This window comes from Ahaetulla prasina, chromosome 7, assembly GCF_028640845.1.
Source record: "Ahaetulla prasina isolate Xishuangbanna chromosome 7, ASM2864084v1, whole genome shotgun sequence".
NCBI lineage: Eukaryota > Metazoa > Chordata > Lepidosauria > Squamata > Colubridae > Ahaetulla > Ahaetulla prasina.
This window is the reverse complement of record NC_080545.1, coordinates 91,979,778-92,001,829: the sequence shown is the minus strand read 5'-3', so window position 1 is coordinate 92,001,829 and position 22,052 is coordinate 91,979,778. Positions and strand designations below refer to the sequence as shown.

The 22,052-nt window shown below is 36.4% G+C and overlaps 1 protein-coding gene across 1 annotated transcript in view; it reads left to right on the top strand.

The window, feature by feature from the left end:
* Positions 1–22,052, top strand: part of ETNK1 (ethanolamine kinase 1) — a 34,667-nt gene that overhangs the window by 2,423 nt on the left and 10,192 nt on the right. Inside the window, exons 2-6 of the mRNA XM_058189958.1 lie at positions 5,714–5,973; positions 6,796–6,936; positions 7,153–7,295; positions 13,224–13,307; positions 16,182–16,342. Coding sequence (XP_058045941.1) covers positions 5,714–5,973; positions 6,796–6,936; positions 7,153–7,295; positions 13,224–13,307; positions 16,182–16,342 — 789 coding nt within the window. The remainder of the gene's footprint in view (positions 1–5,713; positions 5,974–6,795; positions 6,937–7,152; positions 7,296–13,223; positions 13,308–16,181; positions 16,343–22,052) is intronic.

Below are 22,052 nucleotides of genomic sequence, written 5' to 3'. Positions count from 1 at the left end.
TTACAGTATGGACAAAAGCTGCATTCCTAGTCTCTCACAGCCTGAAAACGACTGACTGTAAATGTAACCACCTATTCTCTCCTTCAGTTTCTTTTCAAGGAACCTCACTTACCTAATTTCTTTTGTTCTACATGTAAAATACATTTCTAAAAATGTGGCTTGTCAGTAAAATTTCATATTGGCATTAAAGTAACAATGAAACTTTAAATGGTATATAATTATTTTAGATACCAATTATAGTTTGAAAGTTAAAAATAATGCATAATAAAACTCTGAAAATACAATTAGAGTTTACAATAAAATGTTTTTAGGGTCTGGGAAAAAGGTTTATTATAAATGTAGTTCATAGACAACAAAAATTATGCAGCAACATGTATTTTTTTAAAAGTACTATGATGAGCTTTGTGGTAACTTTTTAATGACTGTTTTTTAACCACATTGTTTCAAAGTATTTATGAAATTTTTGACATCAAAATTTGTAGAACCTTTTTGAGAATACAAAATATTTTTAATGTAATAGTAGACTTTAAGTGAGTCAATTCATCATCAAATATAGGGAGCACTGATTTCATACACTTAAGTGCTAAAAACATTTTAATTAAGATGCTCTGAAGGAAAGTAAAACTTTTTAAAGCATATAGTCCAAAACATTTTTCCTGTTGGTTTTAAGCCCCAGAACATTATAATCTAAACAATGCCTTTCACTTGCATCTAAAATTTGAACATGTATAAGTTTGGTATGTTTGAAATAGATACATTTGCACTTCCTTCTACAAGCAGACATTATCTGTTCAAACACTAATTAATTGCATTTGTTCATTCATATTGCTGTTTCAGTGGTAATTGCTTCTATGCTTCAATGACCATATTTAGAAAAAGGTATCAAGTAGAAACGATAACTTTTTATGTTAGATAGGTGATAATGAACGTAGTTACCTTGGAAAAGGATAATTTACTAAATTATATCAGTTTAGGAAACTGAGTGTTACTACGAGCTTGGGCACTACCTATTTTTTTTACTAGTTTCAGCTAGATTTTAGGCAGCAGAAACAAATAATATAATGATAGAAAAATAGGTTGCATATTATAATTGTAGCTGTGTTCTGCCAAGCCATCAAAAAGTTGAGGTTCCTAATAAACAAGCAAAATGAAATAATTTACTTAAAGCAGTGATGGAAACCTGTACCCTTGTAGGTTTTCCTACAACTCAACATGGATCATTGAATCACTTTAAACTAATTTTCAACCTTTTTTCTCATTTAGGTCAAATATTTACACTATGCATTTTAATTTTGATAAAGTTTATAATTTTGTTGAAAATCAAATTATATACACACATGCTATATATGTGTGTGTGTGTATATATTTATATCTATACACATACAAATACCACAATGAAGTATTTCAAAATCTGTAAAATACACTTCTACATTATACTTACCTTTTAATAATGAATATTCGTGTCTTATTCAAAGTATTTTAAGCTTTAAAGCTAAACATTTACAAACCATTTAAATGAATTAATAAAAAAATACCTTATTTGTGACTAAAGGCTGACAATCATGCCAATTACTGATAAACAGAGGAGGTGTATGCTTAGGGCAAGAAAAATGCTAGAAAATATGTTATGCTATTAATAGCATACATATTGCTGACTATACTGACTTGTATTTTACATCATGTCATAGCTGCTTTGCGGTCTAGGATCTACTGTTGTATTAGACATGAGTCAATTACATTCTCATCACTACATGAGACATGTAAAACATTTATTTGTATCCCGCCTTTATTTTTATAAATAACTGAGGGTATACCTAATATTCCTTCTTCCTCCTATTTTCCCTGCAGCAACAACAACAACTCTGTGAGGTGTATGGAACTGAGAGTGACTGGTCTAAGGTCACCCATCTGGCTTTCATGCTTTTAGATTTGATGCACAAAAGCAATCCGTCAATGAATATAGCTTTGTATTGAGGACTAATAATAGAGTAAAAAAAAAAATGAAGGATTTTACTCCACTAGCCGTTGCTGACTATAGGAGGGCAGTGCTCCTCTCTTTTTCAAGGCCATTGAGCCAGCGCTATTTGAAAACATTTCCATGGTCACGTGGCCAGCATGATCTCATGGAGTCCTGTTACCCTCCCACCAAAGTGGTACCTATTTATCTACTTGCTTTTGCATGCTTTTGAACTGCTAGGTTGGCAGGAGCTGGGGCGAGGACGGGAGCTCACCGTTTTAATGATAGTGTACACATGTAGAAAAAAAATGGCTTGCAAGGATCATAAAAGCTGTTAAGATTCTTGATAGCATGAAAGAGATGTTATTAAGGAGCCTTAAGGGAAAGAGAATGGCTGGAGCAAATGACCTTTCAAATTCAATACTATAGTAAACTCTTTGGTTAAGGATGAATTAGTTTTATTTATTTTTTTAAAAAACTCTCCTCAAAAAGCAGCCTTTAAGAATTTCAAAAGTAATCCTAAATCACACCATCATTATAGCTAAATTTCAGCAGGCAGATGTTAGGTCAGAAACTGCAATATAAAGGTGGGAATGAGAACATAACCTTGAGAAACTATCAATTTTACTTGTAAACTTTCATTCTACAGAGTTGGCCATGATGATCGCATGATGTCACTGCAATTTTTGGTCCTGATGTGTAGAGCGTTTATCCATATGCACATACACAAACTGAGAACATTGTTTAAAAATGAATTATATGTTTTATTTGTGAAGATTTGTGCTTGGAATCATGCAGGTGAGAAGGGCAATACAGGTAGTCCTCGACTTACAACAGTTCATTTAGTGGCTGTTCAAAGTTAAAGCAGGACTGAACAAAGTGACACGATCATTTTTAACATTTACAGCTGTTGTGGCATCCCCATGGTCATGTGATCAGAATTCAGACACTTGAAAAATAACTCATTCGTGGCAAGAAAGGCCGTAAAATGGGGCAAAATTCACTTAACTGTCTTGCTTAGCAACATAAATTTTGGGCTCAATGTAAGTTGAGGACTATCTGTTTAGAAATTGGATAAATAGGTTTTTCAGCCCAAAGGTGCTGAGCAGCTAATACTGTAATTTTCCAGTTATAATAGTTAGACTTAATACAACTCAGTGGGTAACACTGGTTCACTAAGCGCCCTCTCTCCAGCCTGGGGAACAGCTTGCGTAAGCCCTGAAAAAGAGCTACAGATCTGGACTGTATTCTAGTATGTCAAGAGAGGTAGGACATCTTTGTTTTAGAGTTAAGCTAATCCAAAAAAGGAGCTCAATAGTAGAAGGTTTCTGTCCAGATACTCTTGTCACCGACACTACAAGAAGGATTTCTTGTAACATGACCCTCCTATTTTTATTGGATAGGCAGCAAATGCTAGAAATATTAATAATTTAAATGCATATAGGTAGGTAGGTAGGTAGGTAGGTAGGTAGATAGATGATGAGTTTTAGTAATTTCTAGTTCATTTGATACAAGCAATTAGTTGTAATTTTGCATTCTGGGGTAACATTTTTGCAGGCAGACTTTATAATTCATTTGTAAGCTTTGTTCACTCTATTAATTGACATAAATCTATGGTATGCTATATGAAATGTGGAACATAAGCATCCAAGTGAAACGTAATTGCACATTTCATTTCTTAAACCTATATTTATAATTTGATAGATAGGCGTCACAATTGTATCAGGAGGGGATAGGTTTTCTTCCTGATAGGTGGAAATCATTTTTACATATAATTTCTGCATGTGCAGCTCCCAACATCATTGCTGCCCTGGCAGTGCAATAATAAAATTAAAATGCAGTTAGAATTCAATATACTCGAGCCATAAAGAAAGATAGTGTTACTTGATTGACTTTGGCTGATACCAAACTGTTATATAGAAATTCAATGAAGAATTTGAACTCATTGGAGGCAGGAGAAGAATAAGTTTTCTTATATAGCTTATGGGGATGCACTAATAATTACTAAATATGGTTATTAATAGTAGTTGTGAGTAGCTCATTCATACCTAGGACGTTACTGTAAAAGAATAGCTATGGTAAAGCCTGGGATTCTAATATCTTAAATAAGGGAGAAAACAAATTATATTTTCTCTGTGTGTGTGAAAGAGAAATAGCTAGGTTCCTATGGAAATGCTTGCTATCTGTAGCATAAAGATAGGGGTATGTCAAGATTGATGTTTCAGGATGCAGGTTATACCAGCAACCCATTATTTCCTCTTCTATTAATATTCTCTCCTGGCAACCATTTCTTGAAGTTCTCGCACTTGGATTTGCTGACATCATAGTGCTGGGATAGCCAGAAAAGTACCACAGCAGCCTCTGCTGTCTAAAATATCTAACTGCCATGTTGGGGGGGGGGGGGAGATACTGAAATATATTCTGCAAAAGTGTTACAAACATGTTCTGTATTAAGCAGAGAGAGTACAGGTAGTCTTCCACTTACGACCACAATTGCTAAGCAAGACAGTCTACCCCCTTTTATGACCTTTCTTGCCACAGTTGTTAAGTGAATCACTACAATTAACTTAGCAACATGGTTGTGTTAACTGAAACCACTGGAGAAAAGATCTAGTCCTAAATTTTGAGATGTGGCATCATCAGCTTCCTGATGGTTCCTGATGTTATTTCTTTTCATCTAAACTAGCTAAGGCTCTCTTGAATAGATATCTAAATTTGTTAATGGACTGGCTGAAAGCCAATACATTAGAACTTAAACTGATATTAGATTTATGTTTGATTCAAGTATTGAATTTCACTACATTCTCTTCCTTGCCTAATGACTTTGTTGTTAGCATTCTTTTATTTTTTCTTTTGTTCTTTCTATTTACTGGTACTCGTTTTTGCTTTAATAAAATAATTTTCTTTATTTGACAGCATACTCTCACACTTAGTGAATCTTTCTTTAATTACATTACTGGGACTCTAAAGTGCCATCATTTACAAAGATGTTTAAATTTAGCTGAGACATCTCTAAATTAGGAAGTAATTTTACTCAGCTGTTCTATATCCCTCAAAGTGGGTTGTGTTACTGGTTGAGAAAAGTTAAGTCTTAGACAAGTTAAGCGTAATGCTAGTGATTATGCAGATGTATCCATATCCATCTTGGGAAGAGCATGGAAATGGTTTGTTTTGTTTTTATTTTCCTGATTAGCATACAACCGTGGTTAACAAATGACCTAAAGTCTCCCAGTTAATCCTTGCCTTATGACCACAGTAGAGTCCAAAATTTCTGCTGCCGAGCAAGACCATTAAGTAAGTTGCACCCCATTTTACAACCTTTGCCACAGTTAATTATGGCGGTTAAGCCACTCTGGCTTCCCCTATTGACTTTGCTTGTTGGAAGCCAGCTGGGAAGATTACAAATGGCAATCACATGACCCTGGGACAGTTCAACTATCATAAATAAATGCCAGTTACCAAGCACCCTAATTTTGATCGCATGACCATAGTCCGTGCTGCAACAGTCGTGAGTGTGAAAATCAGTCATAAGTCACTTTTTTCAGTGGTAGTATAACTCTGAATGGTCACTAAATGAATGGTTGTAACTCGAGAATTATCTGTATTAGCCAGACCCGATCCAATTTACTTTCTGAAAAGGTCAACCAAATTCTGCCATGCAAATTTCTTTCAAGGCTGTAACCAAAAGTTAGCGTAACAGTATTTAAGATATACAGCTATTTCACTAAACTAAAAACCATTGCTTTTTCTTTTCAGATATTTACAGATGGAATCACAAATAAACTCATTGGCTGTTACGTGGATGAAAAAATGGATGATGTTGTCCTGGTTAGAATTTACGGGAACAAGACGGAACTCCTAGTTGATCGAGAAGAAGAAGTGAAGAGCTTCCGTGTGCTGCAGGCCCATGGTTGTGCACCCCAACTTTACTGCACCTTCAGCAATGGTCTGTGCTATGAGTTCATGCAAGGAGAAGCTCTGGATCCAGAACATGTTTGCAACCCAGAGATATTTCGGTAAGCATTTTGGAATAATTCTTTTACACACAATTTATTCAGAGAGGTTGCTAGCTACAATACCATGTGCGTAGTGTTTTTTGATTAAATAAATTTATCTCAATTTCCAGAGAAATCAATTGGATTCCTAAAAGTGAATTATTGTTCTAAAATCCAGTTCGTTAATAGTTTAAAATCTTAGTAAGTTAATGGTGTAGACTTTAATGGATGAAACATCTTACACAATTACCTTGATGAACGTATCTTTTCTTTTATGTACACTGAGAGCATATGCACCAAGACAAATTCCTTGTGTGTCCAATCACACTTGGCCAATAAAATTCTATTCTATTCTATTCTATTCTATTCAATTATTCCAGTGTCACTTTTGTTCTGCAGTACTGTTTTATGATTGAGTGATTGTGTAGCTTTTATGTAATTTTATTGTCAAGTATTTTTGCTTTTTTTATTCAGGCCATGTCTTGAAATAACATTGTTGTATATAATTTTATTGCATTTTGAAAATTTTATTAGTAATTATGAGTCTATAGATTTTATTGTTGTGTTTTCTGATCCAAAGGCTGTAATAAAGGTTTAATTTGATTTAGCAGATCTACCAGGGACTTTCCTCATTTAGCTTTATTTATCTTCTAACATATTTTTTCCGGCTTGAATTTTATTGGTACTCTTTAATACTCAAAGCGTCTTAGAATATTTTTTCTTAGTCATTTGCCTCAGCTTGCTTTAAATTATCCCAGAACATACATAGGGATAATTCTCGTCAAATATATGTGGTTAACTAAGTGAACTGTCGTAACTGGAGGATTACCTGTTACCTTTCAGACTGATAGCAAGACAACTTGCTAAAATACATGCTATTCATGCTCACAATGGATGGATACCCAAGTCGAATTTATGGATAAAGATGGGAAAGTACTTCTCTCTTACACCATCAGAATTTGCAGATGAGGAGTTGCATAAGAGGTAGGTACTTTAAACTATCTATGACAATTATTTCTGAGCTCATACATGAATATATTTCAGTATCCCTCTCTAGTTTAAAAATGTAAAGTGAAAGTATAGTTTTAGAATATGTGGAGCTCAGAAAGTTTTAACTTGCACCACCAAAATAAGAGAATCTTCATAAAGTTCTGAGAAGTATCCTTGAAACTTTTTTTAACCGTTCTCAAATTCTAAAAGGTTTCTACAAGATGTGCCAAGTCGTCAAATTCTACAGGATGAAATGGCATGGATGAAGGAGAGACTCTCTAACCTAGGTTCACCAGTGGTACTTTGTCATAATGATCTTTTGTGTAAAAATATCATCTACAATGGAAAACAAGGTAGGTATGAAACACAGCTGTAAGTAACTTTTAAAAATTGTTTTATATTGCCTGATATAGAGCAACAGCTTGTGGAGGGTGGACAATTTCAAATCTATTTTAGAATATTTCTAATTGTTGCTTATAAATTACTTTAATAGCCATAACTGTTATTTTAATATATGAAGATTTATAATATTTATAGTAAATATTATTTTCTATATAGTTATTTTTATTCTAAGTACTGTGTAGACAGCAGCAATTTAAGCATAAATTGTTGTTTAACTATATCTTTGATTATATTTGTTATTTCTGATAGCTTTGAGAGCAAATGTCTCTAGGTTATTGTGTATTATCTCTGTATTCTGAATTATCAGATATATTGATGCCCTGGAGGAATTCTGCATGGTGAAGTATCTGAAAAGATACTTTCCAAGTCTCTGTTTATACCTGCTGATGAGGTACATAGGTATCCTTAAAGTTGAGCATCTGTTTGTAAATATATTTTCTGTTGGAAGTGTTTTGAAAATTGGCTTTTTGACTTAATTAGCCATCAGTTTCAGAGGCATTCAAACTGAAAATAATTACGTTGTTAGAATTGCCTATAATTTATAACATGGGCCAATGGTATTAAAACATTTCAACATTTACTGTTTTCAGTGACATAACTTGGTTATTTGATAATGTGGACAAGCTAGCAATGCATGCCTGTTTCCCTCCCTCCTTTCATATTCATTATATTTTTGAATTGCATATGTACCAATTCAGATTATGGTCTTAATATAAACCGAAGACCAAAAGCATGGCTTGGAGTTCTCAAGACTATTTGAGTTATCTTTATTTGCATTAAAACTAATACAAATATAGTTCATACTGAACTAGAGAAGGAAATTACTTTGGAGGGAATTTGATTTCCCATTCCAAGTTCAAAATATAACTTATGTTTAACTGGCATTAACTTGGACTAAGACCTTTGTCTGAATTAAATAAATCAACAAAATTCAAAAAAGTAGGAATTGGACAGGATGACATCAATCATAGAACTGAAGCTGATGCTTGCTTTATCAGGGGATAAAAATAAATAGAATGCCCCCCGTAAATTGTTTTAAGTAAAGTGTATGGAACTTTTTAATATTTTCTCTTTCTTTACTGGTATTAAAACAAGCAGCTCCTTAAAAACGTGAAGAGTATATGAAATTCCTAGATGAACATATGACTTCAGTTTTCTCAAGTAATTATAAATACTTCAAGTATTGACAACTTTTTCCTATGTGAAAATTATACTTCTAAGCAAGCCATACAATGACAGTTACGTTAGCTTTTTTTTCAATTGAATCCAAACACTACATTAAAGAGACACCAGTGAAATTATTGCTTCTTCTTTTGACCCATCTCTGAGATTTTAATCACAGCCAGAAATTAAATACCTCATAGCTCTTCTCTTGCAGCCAAGACCCTTACCTGTTGATACACTAATGTGACTGATACACTAATGTGACTTATTGGCCATCTGTCTGGATTACTCTCCTTAGATTTGACTCCGAGTCCTAATGTATGTTTGCATAAGAGATGTGAACTTAATTCATATTATTGAGAGTTTTTTCATCAAATCTGAGGAAAGTGTCTCTTCTGTAGAGCTGATGGAACTCTTTTCAAACAAGTATCTTGACAAACAGTTCAGAACACTATCAAAGTTTCTAGGCGTCACATGCCTACTTTTGAAACAAATCTGCTGTCATTTTCTTTTGTGAACAGAATGGAGAATAAATCAGTGAGAGCAGTACATCATTTAAGAGCATTTCTACAAAAACCAGTGTGTGAGTGTTTAGTATTTGGGAACAGGGAGGGGGAGAGGGAGAATTCTCAATATGTAAAATTGCTTGCAACTTTTTAAAGGTGGGGGGAAAGTACTAAGCGCATATAGTAGCTAGAGTGTACCATTAAAGCTGACGTGTTTAAATGTTGCGGCACAACACATACACAGTTAGGGCAGAGTACAAGTTAATTATGTTATGGTAGTTGAAGTTAACAAATAATAGGCCTAACTATTATTTGTTAGTTCTGATTCTGTGAGCAACCCCTAATGGTGCTTATGACTTCTGCATTGCTGAAGTATGGAGTATTGCTTTAACCTTGGAATAAGTAAACTGGAAAAAAAAACTGTGTATTGTCTTGTACTTGGCAACAGTGTTTATGAAACTGGTACATAACAGTATTATAGAGGAACCATTTATTTTTGCAATGGAAACTCAGCTTTAACTTTAACTTTTGTGCAGTAGACGGTAAATTCTTATACAGTGCTGTTAATATGTCACTCGTGCGGAAATATTTTGCAGGCTACTTGAAAAAAAATATTTAAGATGCACGGTGCTCTCCTTATTTCTGTTATTGACTTAATTTGTGTCAGTAACGAATCTTTTCCAGAGAAAATTGCTTAGATAATGTTTAAAGAAGTGTAAGAATGTCTGCAGAAGAGTATTAATCTGAACAAACTGATTTGTTTAATTTATGGTTTTGTGCAAACAGATCTGGATCTAGAGTCATGTTTTTTAAACTAATTACAAATTGTCCCAACTCATATTGAGACAGAAGCAAACAGTTCAGATATAATGCTAAACAAATCTTAATTTGATGCTTCCTCTTCCTCCTTTAGTGCAGCAACAAGGAAAAAAGAATCAAAGCACATTTGTTGTGACTCATTTATTAAAGCAACTACAGGAAACATTTAATTTGTAATTTAGTCTTGTTATGCATTTTTTGTACTCAAAGGACTTGAACTTAAAATGTTACTAGATCATTTCAAAATGTGATCGACTATTCAGTTGGTCTTTGTTCATAAAAACTTATAAACTCCTTTTAAAAAATATAGCACAACTACAATTACTTTAGCTACCTGAAGTGATTATAAGCATGTGTGAAACCCCTGCCCCAATTATTAAGAAAAAAAAAATTGGCTGCAGTTGTAATCTCAGTAGATTTGAAGATGACTTTTCCTTTTGGAAATTTAATTTTTTGAGGAGATGAGGGAGGGAAGTAAGAATATGCAAAATAATTCGTGCAAATGTTATAATTGAATCCAGTTAATAGGCTGTTAAATATGGTTTAGGTGGCAAATGTGAAGAGAAATTTAACTGTAGAATTAAAGAGGAATGTGCAATCACTTTTCAAGAGCATTTGATGTCTTAATTTTGAGTTGTAGTATAATTTTTCTGAAGCTTCCTACTGGAAGATTATTTTATTTTAATGTTAAAGTATTCTCTTATAGTTTTTAATTATATAAAACAAAAAAAGAGCTAATGGTAAAGATATTGCATTGTCTTATTAATAATAACAAAGTTTTCAAATACAATTCCAGTTCCAATACATCTGATGTTAACAGTCTAAATTTCTCCTTTCTGATTACATTTATATATAAAAGCTTATCAGTGCATTAAGCTGTTAAATTTAGTCATTGTAGCTTACCCAGTTGAAAATTAATACTTTTTAATCATCGCTAAAGATACAGTAAACCAAATATATTTTTAATGTGCCTTTTAAATCTGGTCTTTGGTACTTTATGAATTATTTTTTAAATAGTTTTACCTTGGCTTACATAATACATCTATAATTATTTCTGCAAAAATAACAGGCAAAACTGCATTAGTGCTTCACAATTAGTAACAAGTACTCAAAACTTTGAAGAAGTGGGAGTAGAAGATTAATTTTGACATTCAGTTTTTAATTTTCCTGAAGAAATACTGTCATAGTTTTATTAGTGTTGACTACAGATGCATATTATTTGTATAATTGTTTGCATCCCTGCTCTGTAAGAGGAAATTGACAAAGGCAATTAGCCCGAACTGTTTTTGCATAAACCTTTTTTTTGGCTAAATGTTCACATTTGCATTGAATGTGTCAGATACCATAAACAGAATTTTAATCAGGATTTTTAAAAACATATTTGGAGTCGGGCTCTAATTACTCTGAGGATTTTTGGGGACCATGCTACGTGCCATTCCCATGAATATTTGGGAAACAACGCCTTTGCCTGTAATTATGATTCATTATATAAATTTTAAAAAACAAAACAAATGAAGAATATTGCATCCAAATGATAACATTACATCTGGCAGAAGCTCCTATTTCCTTAAACTCCAAAATGAAATGGAGCCGTGCATCTTGACGGCAGTGATTGAATTTCTTGCAAAACTTAAATTTAAGGCTGAGTTCCACTGTAATGTCAGTCTGTCAACAGAACGACCGGTGAAATGCAGAACTTTTCTCTTTAAAGTTTTGTGTCTTGTCAAATATGAGTTTGCCAAATTTTCTTCATCTGCTACAGATTAGGTATGCCATTGTTGCTGCCAAGTGGCGGCGTGCACCGTGCTACTTACAGGCACTGACTGGAGGTATATCGCATCACTTGTTCGCATGCACCTCCCCCTAGGAGAGCACGGAGCCTGGTAACAGCCTCATCTGTATCTTAGCTTCATTTTCTTTCTTTCTGTCTTTTTGTTTTTGTTTTTGTTTTGTAATATTGTTAATTATAACTGGAAGTTAGCAAGGGGTTTAACGTATGGTGATAACAACATTGCAGACATAATTAATGTAGCATATCTTGAATGCAAATAATGTTTGATTTACTTAGTATTGTGCATGCAGGTCTTTCACCTGCTATCTTTATTGGTTTTTTGTTTTTTTTAAAACTGCAAATATTTGGATAAAGTATAATTCTGTTAAAGGTTAGCTGTATTGGATGGCAAAAGAAGAGTTAAACTGAGTGTGCATTTGTTTTTACTGAATCCTCTTTATAAGATGAGTGATTTGGGAAACAGGATTTGTTTAGGGTCCATCCAAAATATTTTCTGATTAGCCTGTAGGGTATAAAGTTACTCCCTGGCTTGTAAGAGACTATTGTGAGAAGCCTCTGTATATGTTTTAACTATATTAGTTTGTCCCACCACCACCCACCCCAACTAAAAAATATCGTAGGTCTTGTGGCATCTTAAAATTGACCACATTTATTATGTATCTGATGTGAATTTTTCTCAATTAACTACAATTGCAAAGAATCCTGAAATATGTAATGGTAGGTAGAATATTTGGAATATAGACCGACATATCCTCAGCCCTCTTAACTCTATTTCCCAGAGCTGCTTTGGAATGACTGATGAGGATTGCTGGCAATATATTCTAGCAGTGAGAACATTTAATGCCTCTCCTTGCACTGCATAATGTAAACTACTTTTTATGATTGTATCGCCACATATGTGATATATTAAACACACTTAAGGTAAAGAAAAGCAGTTTAATTGTTCAGGGGTTCAGAGTTTGTTCTCTATTTCTTGGAAATATATAGTGCTGCTTCCTTTTTTCATAGTTTAATCTGAGATATATGTCAGGAGAAACTTAATGACAATATGAACTCATATTTGAATACAACCCGTATGGCTTCATGCAGATGTTATTCTGATAGTAGGTGGAAGATGTGCTGTAATGTAAGCAAAATGAACCACGTTTTGTATAAAGGAAGCAAAAATAACAGCACGTATACAGTACCCCCTTTTGCAAAATGATAAGCATTCTATTAAAGAACCCCTTGCCTGTAACTGTACTAACTTATTTTGTGTTCAGCCCTGCTAACTTTGGATGAGGTATAGTTTAAAAATGGTTTGAATATTCTATTCAGAGACCAAGGCCTTCTAACTAATGGAATTTAAGATAACTGATGCCCCCCTGTGGTACAAAAGCAGAGATTCTATCCCTAAGTAATTAAGAACAGCTATCTTTGATAAAAGAAGTTTATTCTGTTCGTTAAAACAAAAAAAAATGCAATTTTGGAATTTTCTAAAATGCATGCTATACAGAGCACAGCAGAGTGGAACACACTGGCAGGCATTAAGTGGGACAGTGCAGATTCACAGCGCTCCGCTCTTACTCTTACCAATTTTATTTTTGTGTCTCGTGTAGGTGACGTTCAGTTCATTGACTACGAGTACTCTGGATATAATTACCTGGCTTATGATATTGGGAACCACTTCAATGAGTTTGCAGGTACGGTAGTAACCTGGTTGCTGATAGCTTGGACATTAGCGCTGCGTCAGGATTGGATGAGTGCCTCACAATGTGCAGCTGTACAAATAGAACCACTTCTCAGATTTCTTGAAGCATCTTTTGCAAGGCATGTGCAGGTGCTTTGAGACTTGTTCCGACTGCTTCCATGTGTTTGCACTTACAGCTGCTTTCCTGGGAAGAAGACTCAAAGACCTAAAATAAATCCTCTCTCTTGTCAGCCTGAAATGTCCCTGGACTTCCTTATTTCCCTTTCTTCATTGTGCCTTATTTCCCTTTCTTCATTGTGCCTATAATGGCAGCAGGGAGTCTTCCATTTAGGATTTAATATAGATTTTGAATTCATGGGAAGAAAGAGGATGTGGGCCATCCTTGGTTGCAGAAGCTCATGGGAACAGCCCTCCCCTCTAGAATTGTGGGGGGAAATGAGAGGAAGGAGGAATACATGTACCCCTTTTGCTCCTCCACAAGGAGATAATGTAGCAGGTATTCCTGCTGAAGCATTAAAACCCTTAATTAAGGTTATATGAAAGTCTGTATGAATATGCTCTAACAAAGCATTCTTTAGGGTTTAATACACCAATTTCAGCTATGAAAATTGTGCCATAATGCATGTGAAATTATGTAAAATTGGAAGCTACAGTTATCTGCACTTCATGCTCCATTTACTTAGAGGAAGGAATGTAATCTACGAAAAAGAAATACCTGGATTGCAAAACTGTTTTTAAAAGTTCATTTTAATACTTGGGTTTCTTCCCCATTTCCAAGATGACTTACAGAACAAATGGAATTTTCCATTTATATCTGATTTGCTTACTCCTTAGTATTCCTGGGAGAAATGCAAATTCTTTTTCTTAACATTGCTGGAGAGACATCTTGAAATATTTGGATTTGGTTCCCATCTATAGTTAAAGGTGTCCCAATCTGCTTTTGTAAAATGGCATCTCTTTGTCTTTTCTTTAAAAATATCACAAGGATATCTTAGGGTACTTTTGTGCCAATGTGCAATGTGTCCTAAAAATATTTTCTATATCTGGGGAAGCTGCTCGTATTTTTAGATAATTGTGCACTGGCACCTTGAATTGACCCTTAAAAATCCTTTTTGAAAAAGTCTTTTGGGAAAACTACATTTTAATTCTTTATTATGGTTATTGAGCAGAATTCAAATAATTTCCAGCAAATTAAACAGAATAAAACATTATAATTTACAGCTAGATATTGATGTAATCAAAATCTGTCTGGTTTTACCAACAGTGTAGCAAAATTGAGCGTTGCTCATTAAAGTTGAACCATAATAATAAAAGCTATATATAAAATAAATCAGAATTGCCTGAGTATTTTGCTAAGTAAGGAGCGATAAGGATTACATTGTTATGAAAAATGCAGTATAATAGGACAAGGACTTCTGGTCAGCTTTTTTAAACTAATTGCTAATACTTGCACCTGTTGCTATGTCGTTTTGAGGTATTATTGGGCACATTTTAAATTCTATGTACTGTGCAGTAGTATACAAATTGAAGAAACTAATAAAGAAAATAAATGAACAAGGTGAGGAAAAAAAATGCCTAAATCAACTTTATATCCATACAATTCACTACTTTATATCTTTAAGAGCCATCTTTGCACTAAATCCATATGCTGCTTTAAGCGTTCTATTTTATTTTTTGCTGCTAATGTAGCCTCTGGCTTAGAATACCAAGCTCGCAAAGGATATGTAAACAATCCTGGAATAAAGTTTAATTTTGGTAGTGTTATATTGGCCAACTATATGTGTCAAAACTTGATAGTGTGTAGTAGGGAATGCTGCATATGACAGCGGCTTACATTAAGGCTACTAACCTAGTTTCCATCTCTAACTAAGAAAACCTGAAAAGAACATGCTATGTACTATTGCTCTCTCAAAATTGCTGCTATAGGAATTATGGCTGTGGTGAAGAGAAATCGCTAGCTTCTTTTCTGGAAACCTCATCTTTAGGGGGTGAATATTTTGAGTCTCTGAGCCTGATGTCCATAGAAACTTTGAAAAGGGGGCTCGGGATTAGGAGCAGGGGGATGCAGAGCACAAGCTGAAGGCAGAGAGAAAGTGAAAGGTAAAAAAACCCTGCTACACTTCTCTATTCAGGCTTGTAAGAACCCCTGAACCCTTCAAAAAGGCCTTAAAAAGTTTGCTATTTCCCCTCTGGCCTTCAAATAAGAATATTGGATGAGAAATAAAAACGGGCAGTTCTCGTATAAGAAAAGAAAAGGGGTTCCTAAATTTTCTCAGTTAAGACTGTCATTCCAGACTAGTTTATTGGAGAAGGCAAAACCAAAATGACTTAATCTCTTTTGTGGGACATTATAATTTAATATTTAAATAGAGTGAAACTTGAAATGAGATCACACTTGATTTAAACCCTGCCTGTGGAATCTTTAAAGAGTAGCTGTGAATACACTTGTTTTTCTATTCCTTTCTTATGTGTGGCAGTTGCCTCCCAACTGCTCTTCTGCGCCCCCCCCCCACCTTTGCATACAGTCAGAAATCCCCCATGCACCAGAGGCAAAAAAAATAAAAAAATAAAAATGTTTCTTGGATGTTCATGGATGCCTAAGGAATTACTGGGGGGGAAAAAGGAATACTCTTAAGGCTACTATTTTGCTTTTTTCCTATCTATTTTTAATACAAATAATCTTAAAAAAATAGTGGGAAGTTTGATAGGTACTAAAGAATGTTAGGTGCCAAGACATGGATCAAATGAGTGCATAATTTCTGTTTCAGATTCTGAGATAAATAAAGAGCAAAGCTGAACATGGGAATACAGGAATTTATTTTTTTGAAATTTCAGTTCTTCTTTTTAACGAATTACTGTTTTGTAGGGGTGAGTGAGGTTGACTATAACCTCTATCCAAGCAGAAAGCTGCAAGAACAATGGTTGAGATCTTACTTGGAAGCTTACAAGGAATATAAAGGATTTGGAACAGATGTCACTGAAACAGAGGTTGAGGTGCTTTACGTCCAAGTGAACCAGTTTGCTCTGGTAAGTTTAGATTTTATTTTGCTAACACCAGGTACTGGGTGCAAGTGATCTTGACAAGGTTTTCCATCATTTTGTTCATCATGGCAGTGAAAATTCAATGATTTTGCTCCTAGATTTGAGTTGGTACATGCAAAACCTACCAAGAAAAGAATGTTCTGTAAGATTGTGGAATATTCCAGGGGTCTCCAAAGCTGGCTGAGGAGTTCTGAGAGCTGAAGTCCACAAGTCTTAAAGTTGCCAAGGTTGGAGACCCCTGGAATATTTGGTTTTTCCTCCAGAACATTCTTGTTGTGCAAGGGGTGCTTCGTGGAGTTTTTATGGAAATAATTTTGTGGAAATAATTTCCATGGCATAGGACCGGGTTATTTACGGGACCGCCTGCTGCCACCAATAGCCTCCCAGCGACCTGTGCGCTCCCATAGGGAGGGCCTCCTCAGGGTACCGTCAGTCAAACAATGTCGACTGGTGACACCCAGGGGGAAGGCCTTTTCCGTGGAGGCTCCTGCCCTCTGGAATGAGCTACCTCTGGGGATACGACAACTCCCCGACCTCCGGACCTTTCGACGCGAGCTGAAGACCTTCGTGTTTTATCGCGCAGGGCTGGCCTAACGTATTTTAAATGTGGGTTTTATTATGGTTTTATCACTTTTTATTCGTTTCGGCCTAATTTGAATTAAATTGTTAAAATGTTTTTTAACTTTTTGTAACTTTGTTTTTATCTGGCTGTAAACCGCCCTGAGTCCTTCGGGAGAAGGGCGGTATATAAATTAAATAAATAAGTAAATAAATAAATACATTTTCAAAAATTGCTCAATTACTTCTGGAATGACAGTTCAAAGACAAAAGAAAACATTCTCAAATTTTCCAGGACAGTACCTTTCATCTCCCCTAAAAAGGACATTCATGATTTCTCTCTTATGTTGGCCACATCAAATTCACAAGTGTGCTATACTTTTGTCATCTTTGCTACTTCTATGAGAATGCTGGTCTTTTTTTGTCCTTAACTAGGAGCAAAAATAAACATTACAGATGGGGATTTTGTCTCAGGGAAATGGTTCAAATCATGGCACTCCTGGCAAGAACTATATGATTTTGTTTGTGTGTGCGTGTGTTTGTGTGTAAGAGGTCCACCTTGCATGGTGCACTTCAGATATTTCCTTTAAATATTGAACAAGTAGGTTTTTCAGTTTCTGTGATTTGCACATATCGTTTATGTCTTTGTGCCAAGCCCTCTTCAGAATCTTTTAGATTTCTTGAAATTATTTGGCAGGGGCCTTCCATGCTTCCTACTCAAGCTTCACTGTGTTTGCGACCACCACTTTCTCAGCACATTCATATTTGAGGTGATCATCCTTGTGCTGTATCTTGGATCCTTGGTGCTTTCTGAGCTTGGTTTTTTTTCATGCAGATGTTTCATTACCCAAACTAGGGAACATCATTAGTGCTAGTCATCAGTAGCCCCTTCATAATGACCTCCGACTCCATTATCACCAGTTCCACCATAAGACTGTCCAATTTATACTATTCAATCCTCGCTAGCTTTTTTTTCCCTACTAGACTAAAAGTTGATCTAAGAAAAGAGGTCTGAGACAGCTATGATCTCTTCTGGGCTACTTTCTTATTCATTAGGGTAGTCAAAATTGAGGCACTTCCCTTAAGTTACAATGTGATCATCAAGATTGTTATTGGCCATCTCATGATTAGGTAAAGGTAAAGGTTCCCCTTGCACATATGTGCTAATCGTTTCCGACTCTAGGGGGCGGTGCTCATCTCCGTTTCAAAGCTGAAGAGCCAGCGCTGTCTGAAGACGTCTCCGTGGTCATGTGGCCAATATGACTAAACCCAAGGCTCACGGAATTCTATTACCTTCCCACCAAAGGTGGTCCCTATTTTTCTACTTGCATTTTTGCTTTCGAACTGCCAGGTTGGCAGAAGAATAAAATAATTATAAAACAATTATAAAATAATAAAATAAAATAAGAATAAAGAAAAATAAAATAATCTCATGACTATTCAGCTTCTAAAAGGGTCTGTTTCTTTTAGTTCAGTTGCCTCCTTGCCCACCAGGTTCTCTCTCATGATCCCAATTTCAACCACTTTGAAATAGCCTAAGATAGAAAGAAGCATGTGTGTCCAATTTTCTTCCCTGTTCTTGGTCAAAGGCATGACCAATCGTGCCTTTGACCAACCACTTGGTACCTTTTCCAAGTATCTCTCTGTTAGTCACAGGAATTTTTATTCAGACAGATCCTGTATTTGAGATACAACCATCATTCTTTTGGCTCTTATCCTTAGTGAAAGCTGCATCTACTAAGTCAGCTTCAGATTCTTTTTATTGCCATCAATCCATGGGATCTGCTCCATTAATCTCTAAGCAGAACTTTTGCTGATCACCTGATCTATATCCATTAGATTATCTGTTCGTACATCAAACAAATTTTCTTGCTGTCTTCTCAGAAGATAAAATACTAAGTTTAAGATGATACTGTTCCCATTCTCCAAATTCTAGTGGTTTCAATCTCTAAATTCTAGTGGGTTGCTGAAGACCCTAAAACTCCTAGGCGAAACCACCTCTTGTATTGCTGTTTTTTTAGTACAAAATTTGATTAATAGAGTAGAGGGTTACTTTTTCTTATAGCACTAAATTGAAATATTATATTGGATTCAAGCTCTCACTATCATCTCACCATAGTTTGCATGCACAGATAAGGAAGGCTGAAAATTGCAGAGTTTCAGATGCAAGCTACACTTAACCAGATTTTTTTCCCCCCTCTATATTTTCAATCAAATAAAATTGCATCAACTTTTTGTGTGAGACAAAACCCCTTTGCTATATCATTTGCTGGAGATCGAGAGGCAAATTGTCTAATGGAAGTAGGACATCTTGCCAAGCAGCAATTAAATGCCATTTGTGATGCCACTGATTCAGCAGTCAGAGGTAGGTGTCTTCTGTCACACTGCATCACTCTGACTGCCTCTGCTCCAGCAGTGGTGATACGTTTCATCTCCCCTGCATGGACTTAAAATAATTCCTCCTCTCACTCCTACTCTGTGTACTGTTTTATCAGGTACAACCAAGTCGATTCTGGTGATGGTTTGCACAAGTGTTAACCATGTTGGCTTGTTTTCTTAAGTACATTCCTAACTAGCCTCTATTTTCTGCTATTATCATGAGACTAGAACCCAATTATTTGGAATGTAGTTATTCATAAAAGAGGTAGTATTAGTTGGTGACTGTAGATTCCCTCTACAGGTAGTCCTTGATTTACGACCTCAAGTGAGTCCAACACTTCTGTAGCAAAGCGAAACACTTGTTAAGTGAATTTTGCCCCATTTTACAACCTTTCCTGCCACAGTTATTAAGCGGATCACTGTAGTTGTTATGCTAGTAACATGGTTCTTAAGTGAATCTGGGTTCCCCGTTGACTTAGCTTGTCAGGAGCCCACAAAAAATGATCACATGACCCCAGGACATTGCAACCGTCATAAATAGGAGCCAGTTGCCAAGCATCCGAATTTTGATCAGCACCCATGGAGATGCTGCAGCGGTCGTAATTATGAAAAGATGCTCGTAATGTCACTTTTTTCAGTGTCTTGGCTTCGAACAGATGCTAAACAAGTGATTGTGAGCCAAGGACTACTTGTAATACATTGGAAGCACCAGTTTCATTTCTTACATGCCCGTTTTAGTTTTGTTTTTATCATGATCATACTATGATACTGTTTTACCAGTACCAATATTTAAATCCTGAGTTTTCAGACTTTTCAAAAGTCTGTCCAAAGAGAGTGATCTTTCTGCAAACACCTTGCTAAATGGGTTAGAGGTAGCAGTCAAACTTTACTGTGAACTTGCCGAATAGAAATGCTCCCTTCTGGATGCATGTTTGCTCCACAAATGTGATTGGTAGTATCAGCAACCTTTTCCAGTTGAATTATAGCAGGCAGACACATAGGCTCAGTCTTTCCTTCCTGCCTGAGATATGCAGTTTTTGAGCAACACTCCCCTTGGTTGATTTATTCAACCTTATTTTTTTCCAAGCAAGCAGTTTATTACTGACTCCTCTTAGTGAAGCACCAAAGTTACAGGGGACAACAACTTCTTATCACTCATAACCACAATTTTCTCAAGCGTTACGTTTGGATTCAGACAAACCATCTTCCTGCCCTGCTTGTCTCGGATGGTTTTATTATTCCTTCAGATCTCCTGTGTGAGTCTTAGATAATGAATTCAGGCAAGAGTCCTATTTAGGTACATGGTGCAGTGAGCTCCTGGCATACAGTTCTAGAAAGTGTCAAACAGATCCCTCCACTGGGCAGAATGTGTGAATTCACAGGTGACTCGAAATAAGTGCAGTTAAAAGTATTTCAATTGCCTTTCTTCACCACAGAACATACAAGCATTTTACAGCATTGTATGCATATATAAAATAAATAGGATTGTGCAGTTTGGGAAGAAGTAATTTAGAAGTACATGGGAGCTTGAAGGCAGGATCTGTTTCGTGGTCATTAAAGCAGCTGTGTCTGACTTCAGGAGAGTGCAGCTGCGGTGAGGCTCCAGGGTATGGATACAGATACCGCTACTTTAATGATTGTCACCGACAATTGTGTTTATACTGCCATATGTTCCAAAGCACCTATTTCCAGTCAAAACCAAAGCATCCTTACAAAATAGGAATCCGTCTGTTTTAATTGCTTACTACCATCTGTACACTGTTCATTTGCAGAAGAAAAAAATGTTTCTAGGCCTTTATCAGGTGCCACCATGTCCATTCTGGTCATGGTATGCCCATGTGCTAACCATGCTGGCTTGTTTCCTAAGGACCTTCCTAACTAGCCTCTATTTTCTGCCATTATTGTGAGACCACAGAACCAAATTCTTCGGAATAAAAGAAAAACAGAATGAGTTGGAAGGAACCTTGGTTGTCTTCTAGTCCAATCCCCTTCTCAGGCAGGAAACCCTATACCAATGATGGTGAACCTATGGCACACATGCCACAGGTGGCATGTGGAGCTACATCAGTGGGCACACGAGCTCAGCTCCGGAGCACAAGTGCGCTCTGGCCAGCTGATTTTCGGGCCTTCTGGGCTCACCGGAAGTCAGGAAATATGCTGTTTCTGGCCTCCTCTGAGGGGCCAGGGAAGGCCCATTTTTCGCTCTTCCCAGGCTCCAGAGCCTTTCTAGGAGCCTGGGGAGGGCAAAAACAGCCTTCCCCACCCCCCGGAGGCTGGAAATGGCCCGTTTCCCAACTGAAGAGAGCGAAAAATGGGTCTACCGGGCTCACTGTGCCATCATGTGCCAAAAGCGGGGGGGGGGAGGAGCGCGGGGAGTGTGTGTCACGCACGCATGCATGTGGGGGCAGGGTACATAGAATTATGGATGTGGGCATGTGCGCATGCAACACCCCCTCCCCCACGCTCCCCCTGCTTTTGGCATCCGATGGCAAAAAGGTTAGCCATCGCTGGTGTTGTGTTTGCGGGCCCCGAGCCGGGCTTCCTGGCAGAGAGTGACTCAGAGAGTGAGAGGGAAGAGCCGACAGGGTTTCTCTCTGCAGAACCTTCCTCTCTGGCTCCACTCCAGATTCCAGAGGCAGGCCAGGTGGAGGAGGAGGAGCTGACACGGCCTCTTTCCCCTGACCCCTCCTTGCCCCTGGCAACGCCCCAAGAGCCAGCTGAGGAAGATCTAGATGGCTAGATGCAAGGCAGCGATGCT